The 24,715-nt window shown below is 43.3% G+C and overlaps 1 protein-coding gene across 1 annotated transcript; it reads left to right on the forward strand.

The window, feature by feature from the left end:
- Positions 1 to 162: 162 nt before the first annotated feature.
- On the forward strand, positions 163 to 22,372 carry LOC120572910 (mediator of RNA polymerase II transcription subunit 13-like). The gene is made up of 30 exons (XM_039822433.1): positions 163 to 1,043; positions 1,854 to 2,088; positions 2,803 to 2,971; positions 5,289 to 5,434; positions 6,126 to 6,323; positions 7,358 to 7,552; positions 7,672 to 7,828; positions 7,921 to 8,028; positions 8,123 to 8,839; positions 8,951 to 9,167; positions 9,680 to 9,707; positions 9,826 to 9,947; positions 10,112 to 10,202; positions 10,279 to 10,475; positions 10,569 to 10,768; positions 11,489 to 12,378; positions 12,495 to 12,662; positions 12,777 to 13,000; positions 13,126 to 13,321; positions 13,424 to 13,781; positions 15,203 to 15,419; positions 18,684 to 18,875; positions 18,996 to 19,219; positions 19,339 to 19,481; positions 19,582 to 19,740; positions 19,853 to 20,035; positions 20,202 to 20,347; positions 20,736 to 20,900; positions 21,229 to 21,329; positions 21,441 to 22,372. The coding sequence occupies exons 1-30, from the start codon at positions 978 to 980 to the stop codon at positions 21,571 to 21,573; spliced, it is 6,345 nt and encodes a 2,114-aa protein (XP_039678367.1). The 5' UTR covers positions 163 to 977; the 3' UTR covers positions 21,574 to 22,372.
- The last annotated feature ends 2,343 nt before the right edge of the window (positions 22,373 to 24,715 follow it).

Genomic DNA, 24,715 nt, shown 5'->3' on the forward strand with positions numbered 1-24,715 from the left:
CAGTCACATGCAGCAGATGTTGCACAGTGAATCATGTTCAGTAACAGACATCATTGAAGACTGACCACTGACTGTCTGACAGATGCACTGGAGCTCTCATCTTGTAAACTGTGAAGTCATGGAGCTACTTGAAGACGGATGACGCCCCCATTACCACAAATTGGCCAATAGGAGTTGAGAGGCAGAGTTGTCCTCCTGGCCGCCATTAAAGAATTCAATCCATGAACTGAAAAAATGGAAATCTGCAGGACCCATGGATAAGGCAGAGAAAAGTAGCCGATGAGTAGTCTCGCTAATTTGGCATTTCACCCGTTTGAAGAGTAGTTTTACTATGACGGAGCCCTGTGGTGGTTTTAGCGAAAAGGAGGGCGGTGTAGCTAATTGTTTTATTTAGCTAGCGTTGGAGCTCTGGTATGTTAGCTTTTGTGCTAGTAGGCTAGGAGAGACCAGGGGGAGGGGAGAGTTCCTTTGCTTTGAAATTGTTTCAGATCAGCTAGCTGGTATTAGCATTAGCATTAGCACACCAGGGACTAAGCTTTTGGGGTGAAGTTTTTTAGTTTTCGAGCTCGTATTTTTTATTGCGCATCTAACTTTTCTGGTGTTGGGTTTTAGTCTGTTCAGGTCATGTTAACGTTGACTATTTGATGTTAAGGTAATGTAGCAGCAAGCTTGCGGCTAAGCAGATCAGACAATACATTTCAAACAGGATTGATGAATCGAATAGCTAAAAGCTTACAGTTGACGCTATCTGGCTGCCTGTCTAACGTTAGCTTAGCCACCGGGCTAGTGGTGTCTAGCGCTGGCTAGAAGTTGTCTGGTTGACTAGCGGTAGCTAGCTGTAGCTAGCAAGTTGGTCAGCGCTTTAACGGGATAATCAAAACTGAACCCCACTTCGCCAGCGAGTTAACTGGATCAGCTATTGCCCCCGATGGTGATTGAGACAATGGACTTTAACGTTACAACCACGCAGTGAAAGGATGAGTTCGTGCTTTGTACCAAACGGGGCCAGTTTGGAGGACTGCCACTCCAATCTCTTCTGCCTGGTAAGACTCTCTGCTCTTTTGCGCTAGCTAGCGTTAGCTGTGATACTGAGAGGCCAGAAAGCCATTTTGGCTAATCAGGCAACAAGCTTTGTAACGTCAGTTGCAGACTGGCGTGAAGGCATCGGGCCTGCAACTCACAAATCGTGATCTGACGCTAGCTAACTTTCATAATAGAGACAGCACATGCTGCAGAGCAACTATATTGAAGAGTCGCTCATGAAAATAGCATGATAGCTAGTTTACACTGCATTGGTTACAGAAATGCTCAACTGGCATTAATGTTAGTTACATGATGGTAACAGGTAAATCCAACAGGCGAATTATTGAAAACCTGTCAAAAACATAATTTTCCTGTTATTAAAGTTGACACTGCAATATTAAGTGGTATGCATATTGGTCAATAAGGCACATAGTTACTGTTATACATTAGACAAACTAATCTGATTTTAGACTGACTTGCACTGGTGCGTTACTAGTTAATAACTGCTGACTAAATTAGTGCATGACAGTTATATTTGCAGGCATGATTGTGGTGTCACATGTACAAAGTATTGCAAAACTTTCCAAGATGTCAGCAGGGTTAGTGTTTTTTGTTGTTGTTGTTTTTTCTCATTCAAAGTGATTTTCTGTATGACAGCAGTCTTCAGCTTCACATCACTGTGTTTGTAGGGGAAGAAACACAAACACACACACACACACACACACACACACACACTCACTGAGTTATGCAGTCAACAACAGATGATTGACTTAATGCTGTGCAGCTATGTTGTGTGTTCATTCTCACATTGTTTTTCTCTTTCTCTTTAGGCGGATTTGACCGGAATAAAATGGCGACGTTTTGTGTGGCAGGGACCCACCTCTTCGCCCATCCTTTTCCCGGTCACCGAAGAGGACCCTATCTTGTGTAGTTTCAGCCGATGCCTGGCGGCAGATGTGCTAAGTGTGTGGAGAAGGCACCACACCCCGGGTCGTAGAGAGCTCTGGCTTTTCTGGTGGGGGGATGACCCCAGTTTTGCTGAGCTTATTCATAATGAGCTTTCAAGTAAGTGTTGAACAACGTTTCCATGTTTATTAGAATTGCTTACACTAATATATATCTATCTATCCCAGACCCCAGTTTTAAATGGCAAAAAATATCTGTACGTCTAACCTAAGCTATGCCACACTGACCAGGTATTCTGTCTCAAGGAGGGTCAAGTGTTACCTGAAGACAACACAGATTGGTTAGAGACAGAGAGAGCAACATTTTTGACAGATGAACTGCAAAGACATTTGGAAGGTTTAATTTGGAGATGGAAATTTACATTGCATCATAAAGTATGGCTCTTGATAAAATATTTTTTTCCAGAAGAGCATTTGTCAAAATTCCATGAGTAGGCCTCACATGCAGAACAAACTCAGAACTTTTCACTATTAACTTTGTATGGTCAAAATAGTAAATTTTCCATCACATAAGTCATTAATGTTAACATCCAAGGGCCTGAATTATTTTATTTTGGATCTTGTTATTATATAATAACGGCCGGTAAGATGAATGTTGAAAGCAAATGTTTTTCATGTGTTGAAATTGGTCACTTCAGGTATTACTATGGTAACTTGTTTAAAAAAAAAAAAAAAAAAAAAAAACCTTATACGGGATCAAACCTATTTTTAGCGCACAACAGTTTACAATTGCCATGAGGCAGTTTTCTTTATCATGAAGGAGAGAGGTTTGTTTGTTAAACGTATCTGATTTAATGTATCTACCTTGTTTCAGGTGAGGAGGATGGGGAGTGGGAGAGTGGCCTGTCCTACGAATGTCGAACGCTCCTGTTCAAAGCCATCCACAACCTGTTGGAGCGGTGTCTCATGAACCGTGGCTTTGTTCGCATCGGCAAGTGGTTTGTTAAGCCATACCAGAAGGAGGAGAAGACCATTAATAAAAGGTGTGTCCCGCTTCTTAACAGCAGACAGAAAAAAAGTTATGATGAGTTATCTTTTACTTCTGGCATTGTTAAGTTGCTATTAATGTGAATGAACATGAACCATATGAACATGCTGACATTTGTTTAAAGAGTTTATAAAAAAAAAAAATTCAATCAGTCAGAAAACTTATTCAGACGTCCAAAAAGAGGTCAGCTGAATTTGTGACCACAATATAGTCACTATCCACAAATGTAGCTTTAGCTACAGTCCTTTTCCACCTACATCATACATGTCTGGATTACATGTACCTTAAGGCAGTTTGTTTATAACAGAAAAGAAGCAGCACAATTGCTGAAGAATAAATATGGCTGCAGAGCAAGATGTCATGAATTGTACGTGTGCTGAACATGAGTCAGTATTTGGTATTGGAGGACTGGTCAAGATGTGCAGCATGTGGGGGTTGGCTATTACAGTTGTCTTTTTATAAAGAGGTGGATGAAGTGTGACGTATTTGTTGGAAACGGTGATTGAAGCATGCATGCAACGTTGTATGCTTATTCAAGACATGGTACAGAAAAATGACTGAATGTTATACATGTGTGTACTCCAGTGTGGAAAGCCTCACTGGGCAGATGTCTTCATTGTTATGGAAGTTGTGCTTTAAACTTCCAATAACAATTCCTGGCCTCTGACAGGGTTTAATTGTTAACATTCCCATTAGAGATTGAACTGGAGAGATGGTGCTTGCAGCTGTATTATTTCAACTATGTTGCAATAAGCTAATTGCTGTTTAAGGGAATGGGACATCATCTTCCTGAAAGAAAAATGGCTTGAACAAATACACACAAGGCTTTCCGTAAGCAGTGTAACCATGACTCACTAGACTGTCGACTGCCCTCTGATTGAACTCCTATACCGTTGTAACTCATATCAATGAAGCATTTACATCTAGATTCATGTTGCTTGGAATCGCCAAGGTCCTGCAATGTTCCGAGAGAGTTTTGATTCCCTGAATTCAATCGCAGTGATTGAGTATGACAGGAATATTACAATTTTCTAATTACATCATCAGCGTTACACATTTTCCACCTAGTTTCACATCAAGTAATAGTCATCCAGCATGTTGCATAAGCTCTATTTCAGTTTAGACTTTTTAAGGTAATGGCACAACACTTGAAGAGTAACGCTTTATGTCCACTCCTCCACTTTTCCCAACTGCAAGGTAAAGCTGGTCTGTGTTGTTGTGGAAATACAAGCAGCACATAAATTACTGGTTCAGAGTGGGGTTCTGCACAGTTGTAGTTCCTTCCCTCTTGCACATAAGGGTGGTGACATAGATTTAGTGTCCCCTTGCACTTGAATGAGGGGGCTGGTGTATCCTGGAGTTCCCTGACAAGGTAATTTCAGCCTGTGCTTTTTGGCTGCGTTGATCCAAGCTGACTTGTGTTTGATGCACAGCCCCTTTGGCTCAGTTCCCTGTGGCCGCTTTGTCAAAGAGAGTTTGAGCGGCTATATAAAAGAGTTGTTGGTATAGAACAGGAGGCGATTTCTTGCTCGCTGGTTTGTAGCTTCTGTTTCTACATAAAGGTGTGTCTGTGTGTCTGTGTGTGTGTTTTGAGGCAGCAGCGCAGCACCTCTGACAGAAGAGTCTGGCAGTCTCGCTGTCGCCTGCCCTCTCTGGCTGGTGAACAGGGCAGTCTTTGGAAAATGCTGAGTGTGCACTGTGGTTTTACAGCAACCATGTCAACAAGTACTATTTTAGTGCATTTAGCCGCCTGGCCTTCCAGTAGTAGTTACAAAATAAATATGAGTATTGTTTTGACATTTCAGCACTATAATAATCTCTCCCATGTTTATTTTTGAATCATATTTTAGCCTGTGCCTCGCAAGAAGGTTTGATAAAGGTTTAAACTGTGTTTAAGCAGCGTGTTACTGTATGTGTGCACTATCTGATTAGAGGTATTATCAGGCCTTTGTGTTCTCTGCCCAATTTATGTTAAAGCAACAGTTGTCACCTGAAAGCATGATATGGATCATTGCCAGAAATGCAAGGAATTGTACTTGCGTCGTCTCCACCCTTTTTCTGTCCTTTCTTCTCCCTTGAGTCATTCCTTCACAATGAGTGATGGAGAGTACATTAATAACCACAAATTGCCTGCAGGGGTTTACATTAGGTATTGTATTGGGTGCTGACTGCAAAGTGAAGCTTTGGTTAAGTTTTTTGTAAATTTTTTTTTTTTTTTTTTTTTTTAAACTTAATGATCTGCTTATTCTTGGCGACAAATCTCTCTAACAGCTGAATGCCTTTTTTTTTATTGTCTTTGACTCACCCTGCAGCGAGCACCTGTCCTGCGCATTCACCTTCTTTGTACACGGCGACAGCAACGTGTGCACTAGTGTGGAGATCGCTCAACATCAGCCTCTTCAGCGCCTGAACGAGGAGCATCTCAGCCTCGCCCAGCAGAGCTCCAGCCCCTTGCAAGGTAGGAACGCACAGGCTGTGCACAATGTTAAAAAAAACTTTTAGATGTCTTTTTAAAAATAAATTTCCCAATGGGAAGAATAATAATAATAATAATGTATACACACACACACAGTCTCTTACATATTCTTGTTTGTATCATATGAATCCAATTTCCTAATTAGATACAAGCGCTCCATTGCTTTAAAAAAAAAAGTCTTCTGTATTGGCTGTAAAACTAAAAGTGCAATCAAAAAAGGTTCCTAAATATTTAAACTCCTACTGCTACAACTATAATTAATCATTAATCGAAAAGGGTGACAAAAAAATGATTGTATTGTGGTGATTCTTCATAACCAGCTTCTTATTCTTGCTTTCATTAATAAAAAAGGGCACTTTCTTTACATCACTTAATAAGCACACATGGTGAAAATATGTAGACTAACTGTGTCTCCTGTCTGCATAATAGCACAATATCATCAGCGTATTTATACAATGGGCAGGATAAATTCATAATTTGCATTTCATTAGTGTATAGGGAAAACTAGACGGTAAGAGCACACAGCCTTGGGGTGCTCCTGTATTCAGGATAACTGTCAGAGGGAATATCACTGCGCCCCACTCTCTGTGGTCGGTCTGTGAGGAACTCTTTGATCCATACAACCTAATACTACACACATTCATACATGTTGTGACGCCTCTCTGCCCTGCAGTCATCCTGAGCCCATACGGCTTGAATGGGACCCTCACCGGACAGGCTTTTAAGATGTCAGACCACCCTACTCAGAAGCTCATAGAAGAGTGGAGGCAATTCTATCCCATCAGCCCCAATCCCAAGGAGGTCCCGGAAGACAAGATGGAGGATACGGACTGGGAGGATGACTCCCTGGCAGCTGTGGAGGTCCTTGTCGGTAAGACGTCCTAATGTTTAAATGAGGTGTTGAACTTCATGTTGCTGAATGTTCAAGGATAAGTTAAGTTGTTATACAGAGTGTTGTACAGACAGGGTAGGAGAGTTGGGAAGGTTTGAGAAACTGACTTCATTTTGGTAATTTCATGGGATTCGTCGACAAATCATATAATGTATCTTATAAGTAGGGCTGGGCAATATATCGATATTATATCGATATCGTAATATGAGACTAGATATCGTCTTAGATTTTGGATATCGTAATATAGTGATATGACATAAGTATTGTCTTTTCCTGGTTTTAAAGGCTGCATTACAGTAAAGTGATGTACTTTTCTGAACTTACCAGACTGTTCTAGCTGTTCTATTATTTGCCTTTTCCCCACTTAGATATTATGTTACTGATGATTATTTATCTAAAATCTTAAGTGTGAAGATACTTTGTCAGAGCAACCCTAGAATATCACCGCCATATCGATATCGCGGTATTTGGTCAAGAATATCGTGATATCTGATTTTCTCCCTATCGCCCAGCCCTACTTGTAAGTATAAATAGTACCTTTTTTTTATAATAAAAAAAAAAATGGATTGATTGGAGATCGATGCACAGCTGCAACAAAGACCATAAGGGTTTAAAACAAATGTAGGAAAGTCTCACTCTTGCTTCCGCCAGCTTTCCACGCCTGTTTGATTCTTCCGCCAACAATTTCGAAAATGGCCCGGTCGGTTGAAACAGAATTGATGGAAAGATACAATAAAATACAGAAGATTTAGCTGCAGCAATATTCAGTTTAAATGCTCAAGTAATTCTGTGTTTTGTAAATTCATTGTATATAATAAATATGACCATATAGTAAAGTGAAACTCTTTGATGAGGTAAACGCATGTTGGAAACAATTATTTGGCCCATGAAAACCTTCCAGAGTCCCTTGATTGAACTGAAACGAAAATGACTTCTTAATTAGCAGCGTTGTGCAATTCATTTCTGCATGCAGTTACACATTTTTGAAATAAGTGGTGTTTGTTTGGTTGCAGCGGGAGTGAGGATGGTTTACCCTTCCTGCCTGGTGCTTCTCCCCCTGTCGGACCTCCCTCCTGTGGTCCCTCAGGGCTCAGTCAACACCTCAGGAAGCCTGTGTGGTGCTCAGCAGGGCCAGGCTGCTCACAGGGATCCTGCCATGTCCTCTGTCACTCTGACTCCTCCAACGTCCCCAGAGGAGGCCCAGACTGGTAAGACCAGGAGGACTACATTGACCATAATTAAACACATTGGTCAGCCTTTATTTTCTGAGAGAGTGCGTACTAACGGTATTGCACACTTGCACTTTTTTTTCTTTCTTCCCTTATAGATTATCAGCCTGCCCAGAGGTGGCTCAAGTTGTCCGCTGCGTCGGATGGCTACAGCTCTAACAACACTCTTCATGGGGGTAAAATCCCTCGCAGGCTGGCCAGCCAGATGGTGGAGTCTGTGTGGCAGGAGTGTAACATAAACCGTACAGGGAACAAGTACGTTCAGTTTCATCTCTTCCTCAAAATTACCATTGCCAGTCAAATAAGTGCCTCCATGGTGACTGATTTAAATGATAATCTTTTATTAGGAGGAAGTTTACTACATTGACCAATGGGACCTGTGAAGAGGAGTCGGACAAATCTGGACTTTGGGATTTTGTGGAGTGTACTCACAGGCCACATTGCACCTGCTCGAGGTATGTTGAATAGAATGCATTCACAAGTGACTTGAGATGTATGTCTACAATCAAAAGAAAGTATCTTAAAAGCATTGTGTGTTTTTCCGCACAGACATAAGAGTCAGAAACAGCGATCCAGCAGCACCTCAGGACACCCGCCTTCATCAGGCCAGCCTGCCCAGCCGGCCCCCAAGCACAAGCTGGGCGAGAAGCTGGAAAAGGGGGAGAAGCAGCAGAAGAGGCCGCAGACGCCTTTCCACCACCGCAACTCTGTGAGCGAAGAGCCGTCCCTGGAGCCACAGACCCAGAGGCTATGTTTAAGATCACAGGAGGAGGGCTCGTATCCCAGCCTGCATCACATAGACACAGTGCCCTCCAAAGCCCCTACGCTGCACACACACGGTCCCCCTGCAGACCTCGTCGGATCCCCGCCTCCCCCGCCCCTCAGCCCACATCCCTGCGATCACGTCGAAGGCGACATGACTCCAGGTGGCATGAAGAACTCGTCCACACCCATTCACCAACCGTTCTACCCGCCGTCAGTGGAGCCCTGTCTGCTGCCACAGAAGAGCTCATCCGAGGGGCCTCAGCTGGAGAACATGCCTATGCCTCTGGCCTTCCCCCCAGCCTACAGTGAAACCTTGGAACCCACCGTCTTTGTGGGTTCAGCCATCAACCCCAATGAAGACTCCACCCACAACCCTTGGAAGTATTTTAACTTGCCCAGGAAGAAGGCCTTTAACTTCCTGACGCCCCAGCTACCTGTGGATAAAATACGAGATGATTCTGGGGGAGGCGGAGGAACAGAAAGTGTCGTGTCTGTCACCGAGTAAGTGTTTAATTACTACTCCTCAGCTGCATGAAAACAAATGTGGCTTTTCATTTTTACGGCATACCTGCAATCTGTCTGAGCATCTCTGCACAATTCCTTCTGTCTCAGGTTGATGTCGGGCTCCGCGCACCCCCTGAAGGTGTCCCAGGAGCTGATCAAGACTTACGCCCAGCGGAGAAACAGCCATCTGGCCTCTGCCACAGGAGACAGAGAACACGGTGATGAGCCAGACCCTTACGCCTTCGTAGAGGGAGATGAGGAGTTCAGCTTCACCGAGAAGAAGGACAAGTCTGGATCGGAGAGAGAGGGCAACAAGAAACACAAGGTGGGTTCCTGACTAGGGTTGATATACCGGATTGAGATCCCGGTATATCACAGGAATTCACGCTAAATCTGCTTCCGTTTCCTGGTTACGTACCGACTGGAACCCTGAGATTTACAACATGTGTGTGCGTGTATGAACAAAGTTTGTTAAAAGAAAGTGTTGTTAAATACAGAACTAATAATTTGTGTAGGAAAATAGTTTTTATTCCTTAAATGATTGAGGTATTGGAAAAAAGTGTCATCATTTTGGTATCTGTACTGACAAAAGTTCATTAAATATTATTTACTGTAACATAGCAGCTCATGAACTTTTGGTTGTTTTGGCGAATCATGGTAAGAGTTTTCTTGTAAACAAACGTGTTCTGTTATGATTTTCAGAATAAGTTTGATAGAGCATTGTATGCAAGTAAAACTGGCAGTTTCCCTGATACATCTACTGTAAAATGATGTAATGGTCGTCCCACAACATTACAATAACTCCTGCGATCGGTTTCTTTTTTTGACCCAACCCAGGTCGACGAAGGAGCTGGAACAGCAGACGGTGAGAATGCCTTTCCTTGTTTGTTCTGCCGCTAGGTTTGACATTCTAATTAAATTTAATGTTTGGAGTTTGGCGTCTTATTCAAGGTCTTCTCTCCCAATTTTGTTTTGTGGTGCAGATGGTCAGGGTCCATCAGGCAGTAAACCTTTAGCCTCCACCAGCCTTATCCACGAGAACGACTTGGCTGTGTCCTACAGCGACCTGGATAAAATCTTCAATTCGGATGAAGATGAGCTAGCGGTAAGAGCATCAGTACGGTGAAACAAACTTGTTAGTTGAAAGTTGTACATCTTACTCTTAGGTGTTCTGATACGCTCGAGTCGGGTCTGTAAAGCCTGTTGAAACACTGACGTTGAAGACGTATTGAGTTTACAGTTTGTTTGTTTTTTCCCCCGTCTGCACAGCCTGGATCCAAAAGAGCTGGAGTTGGAACAGAAGACAAGTTTGGCTGTAAAGACAATAAAGCAGCCGCATTGGACCCCCTGTCCTGCATAAGTAAGGAGACCGAGCATTGCGTATTGTAACGTTTTTACCCATGTTTAAAGAGGAGTAATGACTTTTTTTCCTGTAGGCTCAGCGGACCTGCACCAGATGTTTCCCACCCCGCCCTCCCTGGAGCAGCAGGGTTACTCCCCCATGAACTCCGGGAGCAAGGATAGCATGGAAGCAGGGACGGGCCTCACCCTGTTGGATGGCAGCCAGCTCAACAACCACTTCAAGATGGAGGTGGAGGAGGGATTCTGCAGCCCGAAGCCATCCGAAATAAAGGTATGACCTGTCAACACACCTGCCAACCATAAAGCAAGTGGGAAATGTAGCTACATCGGTGTTCACCCTTTTCACTTTCTTTTTTACTTTTAGGACTTCTCCTTTGTATACAAGCCGGAGACGTGTCAGTTGTTAATCGGCTGTTCCATGTACGCACCCCTGAAGATGCTACCCAGCCAGTGTATGTTGCCTATCAAAGTGCCAGAAGACTGTGTGTACACGCCCAGCTGGACCATGGGCAAAATGGAACTGATACCCCCAGTAACGAATGTCAATCTCCTCACCAAAGACAGGTTGGTGCATTTAGTGATAACAGGGGGTCAGTGTTTCAGAGAAGTGGGGAAGGGGACCATTTGGGGAGGAGTCCACTAACTAAAGCAGCATATTGCTTACTGTATATATTCCTATTACAGCGACTAGGTTTGAAACTTGTGGCTTCATCCTATGATTTTTTTTTTTTTACATTTAGTTCAGCCACAAATATTCATATGGCATTTGGTTTTAAATGCTACTGACATCTACAGCTGCACATTGGATCATGCAAAATAACTTATAACGTAAGAAAAAGTACAGTTTTCTTATGATGTCATTTTAACCAACTAACAATCTTTTTAAAAAAAAGAATGAATAAATTAATTGCCATTTAAGTTTATTGTTGACTTTTGAAAAAGGATATGGAGTTGGAAAAAAACTTACAAGTACACACGTTACTGTCTGTTAGTAGCGGAGATTGGTAATTTTAATAAAGTAATTTTGTTTGTTAAAATTTTGAAACTAATTATTACAACATTCAAGAAGAATTAGTGTCTCCAGCCAAACTCAAACCTAAACTGATAGTTATGTTAACAGGCTATTGCACATAATTCTGAATACATGATGAAAATCTTCAAATCCAATTAAAAAGAAAAGAATATAGTCTGGAAATAGCATTTATGATTTCTTTTTAAAGTAGAAAATCTACTGGAACAATGATTAGAAATAAAATTGACTCCCTGTTTCTCTCTGTGTAACAGTAACGTCCCCAGTGTGGAGCCAGACTACAGCCAGACCTACACCCCGCAGACCCACACACCCTTCATGTCCAGCAGTGCCCCTCCCAGCAACAGCGGCACAGGCATCCTGCCCTCCCCAGCTACGCCGCGGTTCTCCGTGCCCACGCCTCGCACGCCGCGCACTCCACGGACTCCCCGCGGCCCAGCGAGCGTCCAGGGCTCGCTCAAGTATGACAACTCTGACCTTTACTCCCCCGCCTCCACTGCCTCCACCTGCCGACCACTCAGCTCCGTTGAGCCGGCCACCGTACCTTCCATCCCCGAGGCTCACAGTCTCTACGTCACCCTCATTCTCTCCGAGTCGGTCATGAACCTCTTCAAGGACTGCAACTTTGACAGTTGCTGCGTGTGCGTCTGCAACATGAACATCAGAGGAGCGGACGTAGGCGTGTACCTCAAGGACAACGGCGAGGCCCAGTACCCCTGCACTTGCGGCTTCAGCGCCGTCACCAATCGCCGCTTTGGCCAATTGGCCGGGCTGTTTCTGGAGGACGAGCTGGATGTGGTGGTACGGGGCTCGGACGCTAGTCGAGACACTGAGCGGTGTTTCGAAGAGCTGCGAGCTTCCACGACGCACAAGGCCGGCAGCCTGACAGAGAAACCTCCGGATGAGCTAATCCTGCTGCTGCAGGACCAGTGCACCAACCCTTTTGCCCCGATGGCGGGCGTGGAGTACCCGAAGCAGAGCTCTGCCCCCAGTTCATTTCTGAGGGTGGAAGAGAGGGACTGTTATAATGACTGCTACATGGCACTGGAGCATGGCAGGCAATTCATGGACAATATGTCAGGAGGCAAAGTAGATGAAACACTAGTGAAAAGCACCTGTCTTCATCAATGGCCAAAATGCAAATGTATGTATTTTTGTGTCACCATTTCTTCTTAGTACAAGCTTATTCTTTTCATTCCTAACTTTACATGTTACAAAAAAAAGTTAAAACTTTTTTTTTCTGTTTTTTCCGTTTTGTAGCAGCAGACATGAGCAAACTATTCTCTCAGGATGTCCTGCGGGTGTTGTTGTCCCTCCAGCCTGTGCTGCAGGACACCATTCAGAAGAAGAGGAGTGTGCGCTCCTGGGGCGTTCAGGGACCGCTCACTTGGCAACAGTTTCACAAGATGGCTGGGAGGGGATCATATGGTACGTGAAAAGTGTTTTTGTACCTAATCAGTCTTTTACATATTTAGAGATCTTTTTTTTGGAATATTGTGGTTGTTGAAAGAAAGATGAACCCTTGTCTTCTTTCCACTACAGGTACAGATGAGTCTCCTGAGCCTCTGCCCATCCCCACTTTTTTGGTCGGTTATGAGTATGATTTTGTGGTGCTGTCACCTTTTGGGTTGCCCTACTGGGAGAAGCTTCTTCTGGATCCTTTTGGTTCCCAGAGAGATGTGGGCTATGTTGTCATCTGCCCAGAAAATGACGCTCTGCTCCGCGGGGCAAAGTCCTTCTTCAAAGATCTGAGTAGTATATATGAGGTACGCACCTGGCAGGATGAAACTCATCCTTCTTGTACTGACATGCCCCACGAAAAACGTTTTCATGCTCTCATGAAGTGATTCACACAGTTTCATTTTTGCATTCACTCCCTTTTTGTCGACAGGCATGCCAGCTTGGGCAACACAGGCCCATCTGTAAGAGTCACCCAGAGGGCGTATTGAAAGTCGGCACCACAGAAGGCAAGAGCATGGCAGAGCAGCCCCTTAGTGACTGGTTTCTTAAGATGGCTGCCAGAGACGGCAACAATGAAGCCTTTAATAAGCTCAAACTCTTTGCTCAAGTGTGCCGTTATGATCTAGGTAACATCTTTACTCATTCAGCTTAAAAACCCCAAATGAGGAAGCTCAGATGGTTTGTAAAAATGATAGCTGATTTTCTTTTTACCTTGTCACCTCTTTTAGCGCCATACCTGTCAGAGCAGTCTTTGGATAGCTCCCTATTGTCCCAGCGCAGCCCGGTTGTGGCTTCCTCCTCCCCCCAGACCTCCAGCGCCTCCTCAGGACCCCAGAGCACCAACACTACCAGCACCAGCTCTGCCCAGCCGGCCCCGGTCAACAGCACCCCTCCCTCCTCAGGCTCCCAGACTATCGGGGGAATGGCCGCAGCCAAGCCAAGCTCTTACTCGCCGTTTGGTACAACAGGCTTGCAGGGCGGCACGTCTCAGAATGGGCCCCAGTCGAACCCACAGGTTGCAGGGGGGCTGGCAGAAAACGGACCCTCTGCCAACCAGCCTCAAGGTCCCACTGAGTCGCCAGAGAGGTAGGTTACCACAATGAGAGTCAATTAATCATCCAGACGGAGAGATTCAGTTTTGTTGTTGCTGATGGGTAGTTTTGTCTTAATACTTCTTACTTACAAAGCAGTCACTCCCTACACCATGAGATACATTTAGTTTATGGATATGCTCTAATTTTGCTTATGAAACATTTAATATCTCAGTATCCACCATTAATTGATAACCTTTTTGTAATAGTGTAGTCTAGGGGTGACCCCGAATAGTCGACTATTCGACAATTCGATCTAAGGAGCCTGATTCAACTGCCGATCTCGCAGTAAAATTGTTGCAGCGGTTGGAAAATGTGCTTATGAAACAAAGGATCATTCCATTCTGGCTATATAGGGGTGATGAATGTCTAATCTTACATAAAACGGCTTGGTTTTGCCCAACAAATCAAGATAAAGTGCCACCAACATACTTCTGCAGCTGACCATTTTCACCCCGATCTTTGTCCTCACTGAAATGTGTTTTTTAATTTATGAACGATTCTGTCCAAATCGGTAGCTATTGAAGGGCGGGTCTTGGCGTGGCCATAGTGGGGGGGAATATTGCATCCCGGAATGATGTGTGGATTAAGGCCTTTTTATAGTTGTGCGTCGAATTGACGGCGCAGGGTCCGGCATAGACGCAGACCCTACGCCGTAGCCTGACGTGCACCTCTTGAAAAATGTAACTACCCGTCGCTCGGCCGTGGCTTGGTAGTTTTGCATTCCCCCCCCCCCCGACTCATTTCCTGGTTCTCCTTCTTCCATAAACAACGTGAAATCAAGGAGAGAGTTACCTTCTACTGCTCCAGATTTCCAACCGTGGTCAGAAAGAACAGGGGAGACACTTTGTTTCTCTCACTATGACTCTAGAGTCGCTACTCCCTCTGAAAGCTAATCGCCGGCACTCTCTCACTTACTCTATCACCCACTCCCCACACACACACGCCGGCTCGACGCACACACCAGTGCACAAGTATAAACATCAGGCCACTTACGTAGGCTACGGCGAGAGCTCTGCGTGGATCCTCCACAACTGTAAAACGGCCTTTAGCCAGACCCTCCTCCGCAGCGCTGTGGATTGTGACAATAGAGGGGAAATAAAGTTAGGCCTAAAAGTTCTATTTACAACCACGAAAAGCAAGCAGTCTTACTAAGTGACGTGTTCTGTCTATCGAGCTCCTCTGCTGAGTCCACTCCGCGCCGCACCTACATGCACAACAAACCGCTGTCTGTTGGTCTGAAACTTCAGCCAAGCATACAACAGCATAGAATTTAGTTTATTTGACATGCAAAACAAAGCTCCTCCTCTTTTTCTGTTTGTTATATTTTTTAGATTATATCTCCTGTGGGTTGTTTCTTTAGGACTGATATCTTAATCATTATGTGCCTTTTTTTTTTTTTTTTTTAATCAACAGCACAATGGAGAGAGACAAAGTGGGGAAGCCAACAGACGGAGAATCCCATGCTGTGTCTTACCCGCCTGCCATTGTGGTGTATATCGTCGACCCCTTCAGCTACGAAGACGCCGTCAGAGAGGTCCACTCCAGCGCCTACACACTGGGCCTACTGCGCTGCTACATGGAGATGCTCCAGTTCCTGCCTGCATACATCAGAAACGCTGTCTCAGTACAGGTACGGGCCAACAGTACAGTCCCAGTGCTTTGATGGTTTCTTTCTGTTATAATTGAGTGAGTATAGGGTTGGAGTAGTGTTACTATATGGTAGGCCTGTCACGATAGTCAATTAATCGCACGATAAAAAAAAAATAATTTCCATTTGCATGCTTGTTTGTTTTCCTCGTCTCTCTCTACCAAAGACACTGGAGGACCACTCTCGGTTCCTTAGCGTAACGAGGAGTGAACCCTCTTGTCAGTCGCATGGTCTTTGTGTGGGGGCGGGACTCCAGGCGGAGAGAGACAGAAAACGCTAGTTGAGAGTTGGAGCAGGGTTTCCCGCAGCACTTTTCAGTTAAGGCGCCGTCAAAAAAGATATCAACCGTGTTACTCGGCGTCCCGTTTTCTCCCTTTCATTCCGAACCATACAGCTGACAACCTGCAGGTGGAGGAGGGAGGGGGGGACAGGCTCGGACATACACGCCACTGTGGACTTGTCAGTCTCGCAAGTGGTTTAGGAAAGTTGCTGCATGTGTCCGACAATGCACAGAACATTAACGGTACAAGCCTACATTGTCCGCGGACACGGAGTGTGGAAAGTATATCAGAGTTGGGTGGGTGGGTGGGTGGGCCCGCCCCCACGAAGCTCCAACCTGCAGAGGAGCAGAAGCCGCACCTTTGCCAAAATGAAGACTGAAAAACAGAACTATTTTCGTACAAACATTTACTCGCCATGTGGCAGATAGCCATATAGATAGATAGATTTAATTTATTAATTATATATTATTTAAATTTAATAATATTTAGTGTTACATAATTGTAAAATGTAGTACAGAGTCTGTAGTCTGAGAACATACGTGTCACAAACGGCAATTCCACAACTGTACATCAGCGTGAAAGACGACATACTAAAGGAGCTCATATTGTGACATATTGTGGATATTCTTCCAGTTCCAGTGTAAAATATTCTTTAGAAATGAAAGTGTATTGATCTTTGAAAAGGTGTACCTGCATTATTATGGCATTATCATTATATTGGATGCAAATGGTCTCTCAACGACAATATTATCGTTTATCGCAATAATTTCTGGGACAATTTATCGTCCAGCAAAATTTGTTATCGTGACAGGCCTACTATATGGACACATTAAGATCACACGGTTAGCTGTCTTCCTCACAGGAGTCTCCTGATGAGCGGTGATTGATGGTCATCCTTAGTTTAACTAATTTGCTCCCCTTTTGACAGTTTAGTTTCAGCAGAGCAGGTTACCAGCAGGCACAACAGGAGGTGAGAAGGAGTAGGGGACTCATTAGCAAACACTAATTGAGGTGGCAACTGCCACACCTGTGATATAGTGTCACAGTATTGCATCAACATGTCAGAGGGGATTTTGAAACCCTAGAGGTGTGAATGTGCTATTAGTTTCAGCATTAATCTTTAGTGCAGCAATGGTAGAATAGAGCCAGTGATATCCTTCTACTAGGTTGTCACTGTATATTTCATTTTTTTTTTTTTTTTTTTTAATACTGTCAGAATATAATGCATCTTTAGTATTTGATTTTCACTCGTTGTTAAAGGAACACGCCACTGTTTTTTGAAATAGGGTTATTTACCATCTCCTCTATATTTAGATAGGTGGGCAAATGCATTTTTGTCTCAGTGCATGCATTGCCTTAGTCCAGCAGTGCTTCCGCTATCTTAGCTTAGCTTAGCGTAGTGAATGGAATCCTTTGTTGCCGGTTAGCATGTCGTGAGTAAAAGTGAGCCAACAAAAAAACAACCTAATTACTTCTTGTGGCCTGCGTATTCACGAGAACAAATAGCAGTGCAGATTAAGACCAAATGATTTCTTAGGCAGATATTGATTTGGGACTATATTGGGTGGAAGCACAGCCAAAACACTGCTACTTTGGCGCAGAGATATCACACAGCAACTCTGTGCGAGTACAGGTCTAATATGGGTTGATCTATCCCGTAAAATAACCATGTGTCATTATGTGTCAATAATCACTTACTCTGTGGACAGCTGTTTTTATTGGGTCCATTCGGCGTTTTCCCCAGTTGACTTTATCGCACGGAAAAAAAGTTGACTCCAGGATGGATCAATGCCGAGAAATCCTTGGTAGCTGTGACACAACTGCGGGCACGCTTATCTTGATCTGACACGTTGAGCCTGGTCATCAACGGCAGTAACTTGTCCCACTCGCCACAGCACAGACACTCTATTTCAGTTGGCATAGGTTGGCATATTCCCCCACACTCACACCACCAGTTTGTGTCGGCTCTCGTCCTCACGTCCTCAGGCTGTTAGACGATCGCAACCTCCTCCTCCTGTCGTTCTATTTCCAAAGCACGCAGCTCCTCTTCTGAAAAATCTGGTTCATAGAGGTATGGTTCTGGATATTCACTGTCTGAGAAGTCATCCTCTTTGTCTCTCACAAAATCCGCCATGTTCCTTGCCATTCACTGTAGGAAAAATAGCCAGCTAATATTCATGCCGGTATGTTGGGCGCTTTCAGGTGCTGCATGATATTACTCCACCCTATATAGTCCCAAATCAACATCTGCCTAGGAAATTGCCTAGTCTTAATCCGCACTGCTGTTTGTACTTGTTGCGAATACGCAGGCCACAAGAACTAATTAGGTTGTTTTGTTGTTGGCTCACTTTTACTCACGACATGCTAACCGTCAACAAAGGATTGCATTCACTACGCTAAGCTAAGCTAGCGGCGGGGCTGCCGGACTAAGACAATGCATGCGCTGAGACAAAAATGCGTTTGCCCACCTATGTAAATATAGAGGAGATGGTGAATAACCCCATTTCAACAAATGGTGGCGTATTCCTTTAAGTTAGTATGCACATGCCGTGCTGTTAGTTATGTTCCCTGTGTAAAGGGCATTTTACTAAATGAAAAATGACAAAAATGTAACCGCTTGGATGAAGCTGAATATTTTCATTGAATCTAGACAAACCTTACAACACAGCTGGAACATGTCACAAACTAAAACTATGTTGTCACAAACTAAAATTGCCAATTAAGCATTTTATTTATTTAATTATATAACTTTTTTTCTACTAGTGCGTGCTACTCACTTTGCAGTAAGCAAGAATGAAGATACCTCATTTGATGCAACCCAGAATTTTCCATCAGCTTTTCAAAAGCCAACTAACCACAATTACTGAAAACTAAAAGTTAGCAAAAGAGCTACTAGTGATGTTGACATAGAGAATGCCTGACTGAAGTACCACTGTTGTTGATTTATTTTATTTTTTCTTGTCAGATCGTTCCCTGCCAGTATCTGCTGCAGCCGGTGCGCAGTGGGGAGCGTCACCTCTACGGCCAGCACCTCAAGTCGCTGGCCTTCTCAGTGTTCACTCAGTGTCGTCGGCCTCTGCCCAACTCCACTAACTTCAAGGCTCTGACGGGCTTTGGACCCGGTCTTGCCATCGACATGGCACTCAAGAACCCAGAGGTAACGGTCACTCGGGCTGGATATCTGACACTGGTGTGACTTCTGGTGAAGAGTCTGGCTTTGGGTTGTGGTGTCCTCTGTTGTTTCTCTTTTAAACTAACAAGTTTTCCTTCTGCGCAGAGGCCCGAGTGTTTGCGTCTGTATACACCGCCCTTCATTTTGGCTCCTGTGAAAGACAAGCAGACAGAGCTCGGGGAGACGTTTGGCGAGGCCTCCCAGAAGTACAACGTCCTGTTTGTCGGCTACTGTCTGTCCCATGACCAGCGCTGGCTGCTGGCCTCCTGCACCGACCAACACGGAGAACTGCTGGAGACCTGCATCATTAGTATTGATGTACCCAATCGGTATGTGCACTCGTGAATAGTAAAAAAAAAAAAACTTGCATAATTTCCACAGGATCGCTAGTTTAGTTATTGATAAAGTTGCGTCTGTATTTAAAGTACATATGGTTTGTCTGTTACAGGGCTCGCAGGAAAAAGGGCTCAGCCAGGCGAGTGGGCTTACAAAAGCTGTGGGAGTGGTGTCTCGGCCTGGTGCAGGTGACATCACTGCCATGGAGGGTGGTCATTGGACGGCTGGGTAGAATGGGCCACGGCGAGCTGAGAGGTACACACACACACACCTGCAATTTTTGTAGAACATGTTATGTGGCTTGTTTTCATCCATGAACACAGAATAATGAGCTCTAATCTCATCCCTGTTAAAGACTGGAGTATTCTGCTGAGCAGGAGGAACTTGCAGTCTCTTAGTAAACGTTTGAAGGAGACGTGTAGGCTGTGTGGCATCTCTGCTGCCGACACTCCCAGCATCCTTAGCGCCTGTCTGGTTGCCATGGAGCCCCAGGGTTCCTTTGTCATCATGCCAGGTAAAGGAAAAGAGTAACCCGTTTTTTATTTAGGCTTTGTAACAGAGAGCCCAATTACGTTTGTGAGTACTCACGCGGACTCAAAATCTGATTGTCTGTCTCGTCTCTGCAGATTCCGTGTCAACAGGTTCAGTGTTTGGCCGCAGCACCACACTCAACATGCAGACGTCGCAGCTGAGCACACCTCAGGACACATCCTGCACACACATCCTGGTGTTCCCCACCTCAGCCATGGTGCAGGTCAACACTAACACTTCAGAGCCCATTGACATCAACTTCAATCCCATAAATCCCGGTACGTTCTGCAGCTGACGAGGCCTCAAAAGAAATGCATCACTTCAACATCATCTTGCTTATCATCAAGAGATGCTAATTCCTGAATGTTTCATACAGTATACTTAAGTTGAGCCCCAGACAAACTCTGAGCTCTGGGCATGTTTTTTTTTTTTTCCCCTCTGCAGATGGATCTGATGGAATGGGCATCTTTGACCTGTTTGACAACGACATGGTGGATCCAGACCTCATCAACATCTTACCCAACTCCCCCACAACCTCGCCTGTTCACTCCCCTGGCTCCCACTACCACCAGGGGGGAGATGGAAACAAGGTCTGTCACCTTTTTTTTTTTATTTTATTTTTTTTATAACTAAATGATGAAACAAAAGTTAATTTTAAATTTCTATTACAAACCATAAAGATCATTTACCTGCAAGCCTGCTATGATGAAGAACCAAGACAGGTTTCTTCTTTTCATTTGTTTTTACCCTCAAATTGGTAAAGGAGTACAATTTACAATTTAGTGTATATTATAGTATTATCTCTTAATTCTTGCATCATCTACAGAGATAAAGCAACTTCAAAATTGAATCACATTTTGCCTGTAGATGAAGCCTGAAGTTTATAAACGGGACATAAATGACACGAAATAGACCTAGTGGCTTATGTTGTAGGAAACAAGTCTTGCCGTGTTCATTAATTTCATCAATGTCTCGCAGGGCCAGAGTGCCGACCGCATGGAGTCCCATGAGGAGGCTCTGAACATCCTGCAGCAGCCGATGGCGCTGGGCTACTTTGTCTCCACAGCCAAGGCTGGACCACTGCCCGACTGGTTCTGGTCTGCCTGCCCTCAAGCCCAGAACCAGTGCCCGCTCTTCCTCAAGGTACATTAGCACTAGATCTTTGGAGTCAGTCACATTCAAGTAGGGCTACAACTACCACTTCTTTTTTTTTTACTCAGATTCATTGGCTGATTATACTGAATAATGCCCATTATACTTCACTAAAGCCAAATGTGACATCTAAAAATGTCCAAAATGCAAAGATCTTTTCACTTTCCAATCAGGAACCAGATAATCGTTGGTATTTTAGCTTGACAAATGATTATTAAATGCTTTATCAAACCATTTAAATATGGTCTGTATCTCTAACAAGCACATATGAATCTAAAAGACTTGGATTTCATTTGTGTCTTCATCTATTTATTTTCAGGCCTCTCTGCACCTGCACGTGTCTTCTGTCCAATCAGATGAGCTCCTGCACAGTAAACACTCCCACCCACTGGACTCCAACCACACCTCTGATGTGCTCAGGTAAGCTGCTACCATCAGAAGAGTCTGCACAAGTTAAGAACTGCAGGTTCAAATGAAAAGAATGATGCGGGACATGCATTAACATAGCTGTTTCTGCCCTCTGCTTAATAGATTTGTTCTAGAGCAATACAACGCCCTCTCCTGGCTGACGTGCGACCCTGCGACCCAGGACCGACGCTCCTGTCTGCCTGTTCACTTTGTGGTGCTCACCCAGATGTACAACTTTATCATGAACATGCTCTGAACTCTAACAGGATCAAACTGCTGAGATTTGATTGGATGGCTCGCTCAGGCGAATCGTGGAGTAACAACGAAGGATCCCCGACACTCAAAGGACCTCACGCTCCGTCAGGGCAAATGTGGAGGAAGCATCCTTCCTCCTCCTCCCCAGTGTATCTCACACAACACTGACTACAAGTTTCCAATCAATCAATCAGATGCCAAGAATCCATTTTCGCATTTTGGAAGATCAAGGGACGTTTCATAAAGGAGAATAAATTGTCTTTTTAATGACTGTAGATTGCAATCTATGAAATTTTATCCTAATGAAATGCCTGCATATATTATTTATTGTAAGTTTTTAAATGTGGAATTTTTAATGCTTAATATCTTTTATATATTACAAATCCTAGAGGGTGTGTACATCTCACTGTAAAGGAATTGGTTTAAAAAGTGTAATTTTCTCAATTACAACACGGAAAAACCTGTTCAAGTGAATTTGCTGTAGATTGCTTTTAGAATATTATTTTTTCAAAGGGTACAGACCTTTTTATTGCCATGCTGTAAAAATGAAGTAAAAGCTGGCCTGGGCATTTGTGTCCCACCCAATGAGTGGAGGAGACTTACCTCTCTGTCTGCTTTGGCTCCAGAGTCTCTCGCACAGTAACTCAATGAGCTCTGCAGAGGAATTAAAAAGGTACATTGTCAGATTATATATTTTATATAACAGATTTAGGTAATTGCGTGTGTATATGTGTACATATAATTGTGTGCCGCTACTGATGGTGCAGCTTCTGTTTTAGGAATAAAGTGCGTCTACCTTACCCTCTTTGTTCTTGTTGACTTGTTTTTAACGTGTTTGAACAGCTTTGGATGGATAAATATTTTATAATAAGAGATGGGATTAAAAAAAAAAAAAAATTCAACAAAGGAAAGCACACGATATCCTGAGGTTTATGGCTCAAGCCCCAAAAACACTAAATACCACACTTTCCATAATGCAACTTGGTAGAATCTTCCTTACCTGGTGCCCCAATTCTCTACTACAAAGTAACCGTACACATAATGTACTATCTACTGTTAATCAGTGGTGGAAGAGGTATTCAGATCATTTCAGGATACATGCAGGAATCCTGAAGTTACACTAATGCATTTTAAGACCTTTTATTTAAGACCCTTTCCATACATTTTAAGATCTCCTCTCCACTTCCAGTTCTAACCGGTTACATTAGGGACACACATTTACTAAACATTGATTTTAAGATGGCACAACTAAACAGTCTTAGTTTGTGATAACTCTTTGGACCACTGTATCAATGCAGCATCATTCAGGTAGACGGGGATAGATAGAGAATAAAACAATATAATTCAGAATATAGTATGTCATAAGAAATGTGTCACGTGTGTGTATAAGTATAGTACATCAATAGCACATTTTTTGTATGCATACTGACTTTTTTCAGTATATCTCATTTGTAATTTATATTGCAAACACTCAACTCCTACCTGCACATAATTAGTGCACATTATAGAATTAAGTGCATGCCTTTCAAATGAAATGACCCAGGCTTTCTGCTAAGCATTTTTAGTCTCAAAGCATTATTTAAATTATGTAGGCTAATTTAAGTAATCCTCTCAGGGTCCATCTGAGAAAAAAGTCCTCCCAGAATGCAGTGCTCCCTGTGCAGTAAATTGACTTGATCATGTACAATCAGTGATGTTCCCCTTTTAACCTCACAGATTCTTCAGTTCAGTGTAGTGACAGAACATGCTGAATTATACAGATGTATACAATTTCCATTTGAAATAAGGATGAAGACATAAAGCGATCATGCTATGGAAGTGATCCATTTTCAATTTCAATCAACAGTAAGCAGATACATATGTCAGACTCTGAAGAAAGAATACTCTCCTTAAAACTTTAAAGATACTAATTTAAGGATACTTAATACTTAATAAGGATTAATGGTTTTAAAATGGTTGAATCTCTCAGCCAATAATGGTTAAGTAAACACTGGGCAGTCCTCTCTTGGCATCCGCTTCTTCAGAAAGAGAGCAATATTACTTTTCTTACCACTTCACATTTGCATGATCATACTACAGATACAGTATTATTATTATACAACATTTTAATAGATGAGTATGCCCAAAATGAGTCTACAATAACGTCTTGTTGAAGAAACAGCTTTTATAAGTCTTGGCACATAAGTGGATTGTGGGTTTTAGGGGGTAATGGGTCGTGGACAGGTAAACACTGTTCCTGCCCCTACTAACAGGATTTGGATGGTTAGTGAGAATGGAACTAGCTAATCAAGAACAACATATCCAATCACCGTCTTATGTTCTGCTTAATGGGATCCAATTGAAGGGTAGCCCAGTTTGTCTTGGATGATTCAGGACATTAACCTTAAGCCAGATCGAGAACTCAAAGAATCTATTTTAAAGCATTTAATCAGGAAACCTAAACATTTAAGCTATAGTTGATATGTTTGAAAGCAGCAAAGTGATTTTAGTAGTACTGTAGAAAAGTAAAATGTTAGTTGAACAAAATTATAAACGCAACCCTTGTTTTTGCCCCCATTTTTCATGAGCTGAACTCAAAGATCTAAGACTTTTTCTATGCACACAAAAGGCCTATTTCTCTCAAATATTGTTCACAAATCTGTCTAAATCTGTTAATGAGTACTTCTTTGCCGAGAAAATCCATCCACCTCACAGGTGTGGCATATCAAGATGCTGATTATGGGGTTTAGGGTTCTTTCATCCTTTTTTTTTTCTCTCTCTCTCTCTCTCTCTCTCTCGACCTGACTGCAGTTAGTCGTGGTAACCGACTTGAGTGGGCAAATGCTGACACGTTGCCTTACCCCCCCCCTCCCCACTAAATCAGTAATTTCATTAGCCGATAATCTCTGAGCTACCTACTGAACAACAACAACATCAGCTGTTATTTAAGATATTTATAAAATATCTGGTCATGCCAGAGTAATTATTAAACAATGCAATTATCCGTTTCAGCCACCAGGAGGGGCAGTGCTCCCCCTGCCCCCAGCAAACTCATGGGTCAGACCCATCTGGTAGCGAAGGAGGGCCGAGACTAAGAGCTACATGGAAAAATATGCACCAAACAAGCCACTTTGAAATTTTGCTGTTTCATGAATACAAAAGTT

The sequence above is a fragment of the Perca fluviatilis genome, chromosome 2, assembly GCF_010015445.1.
Source record: "Perca fluviatilis chromosome 2, GENO_Pfluv_1.0, whole genome shotgun sequence".
In the NCBI taxonomy this organism is placed as follows: Eukaryota; Metazoa; Chordata; class Actinopteri; order Perciformes; family Percidae; genus Perca; species Perca fluviatilis.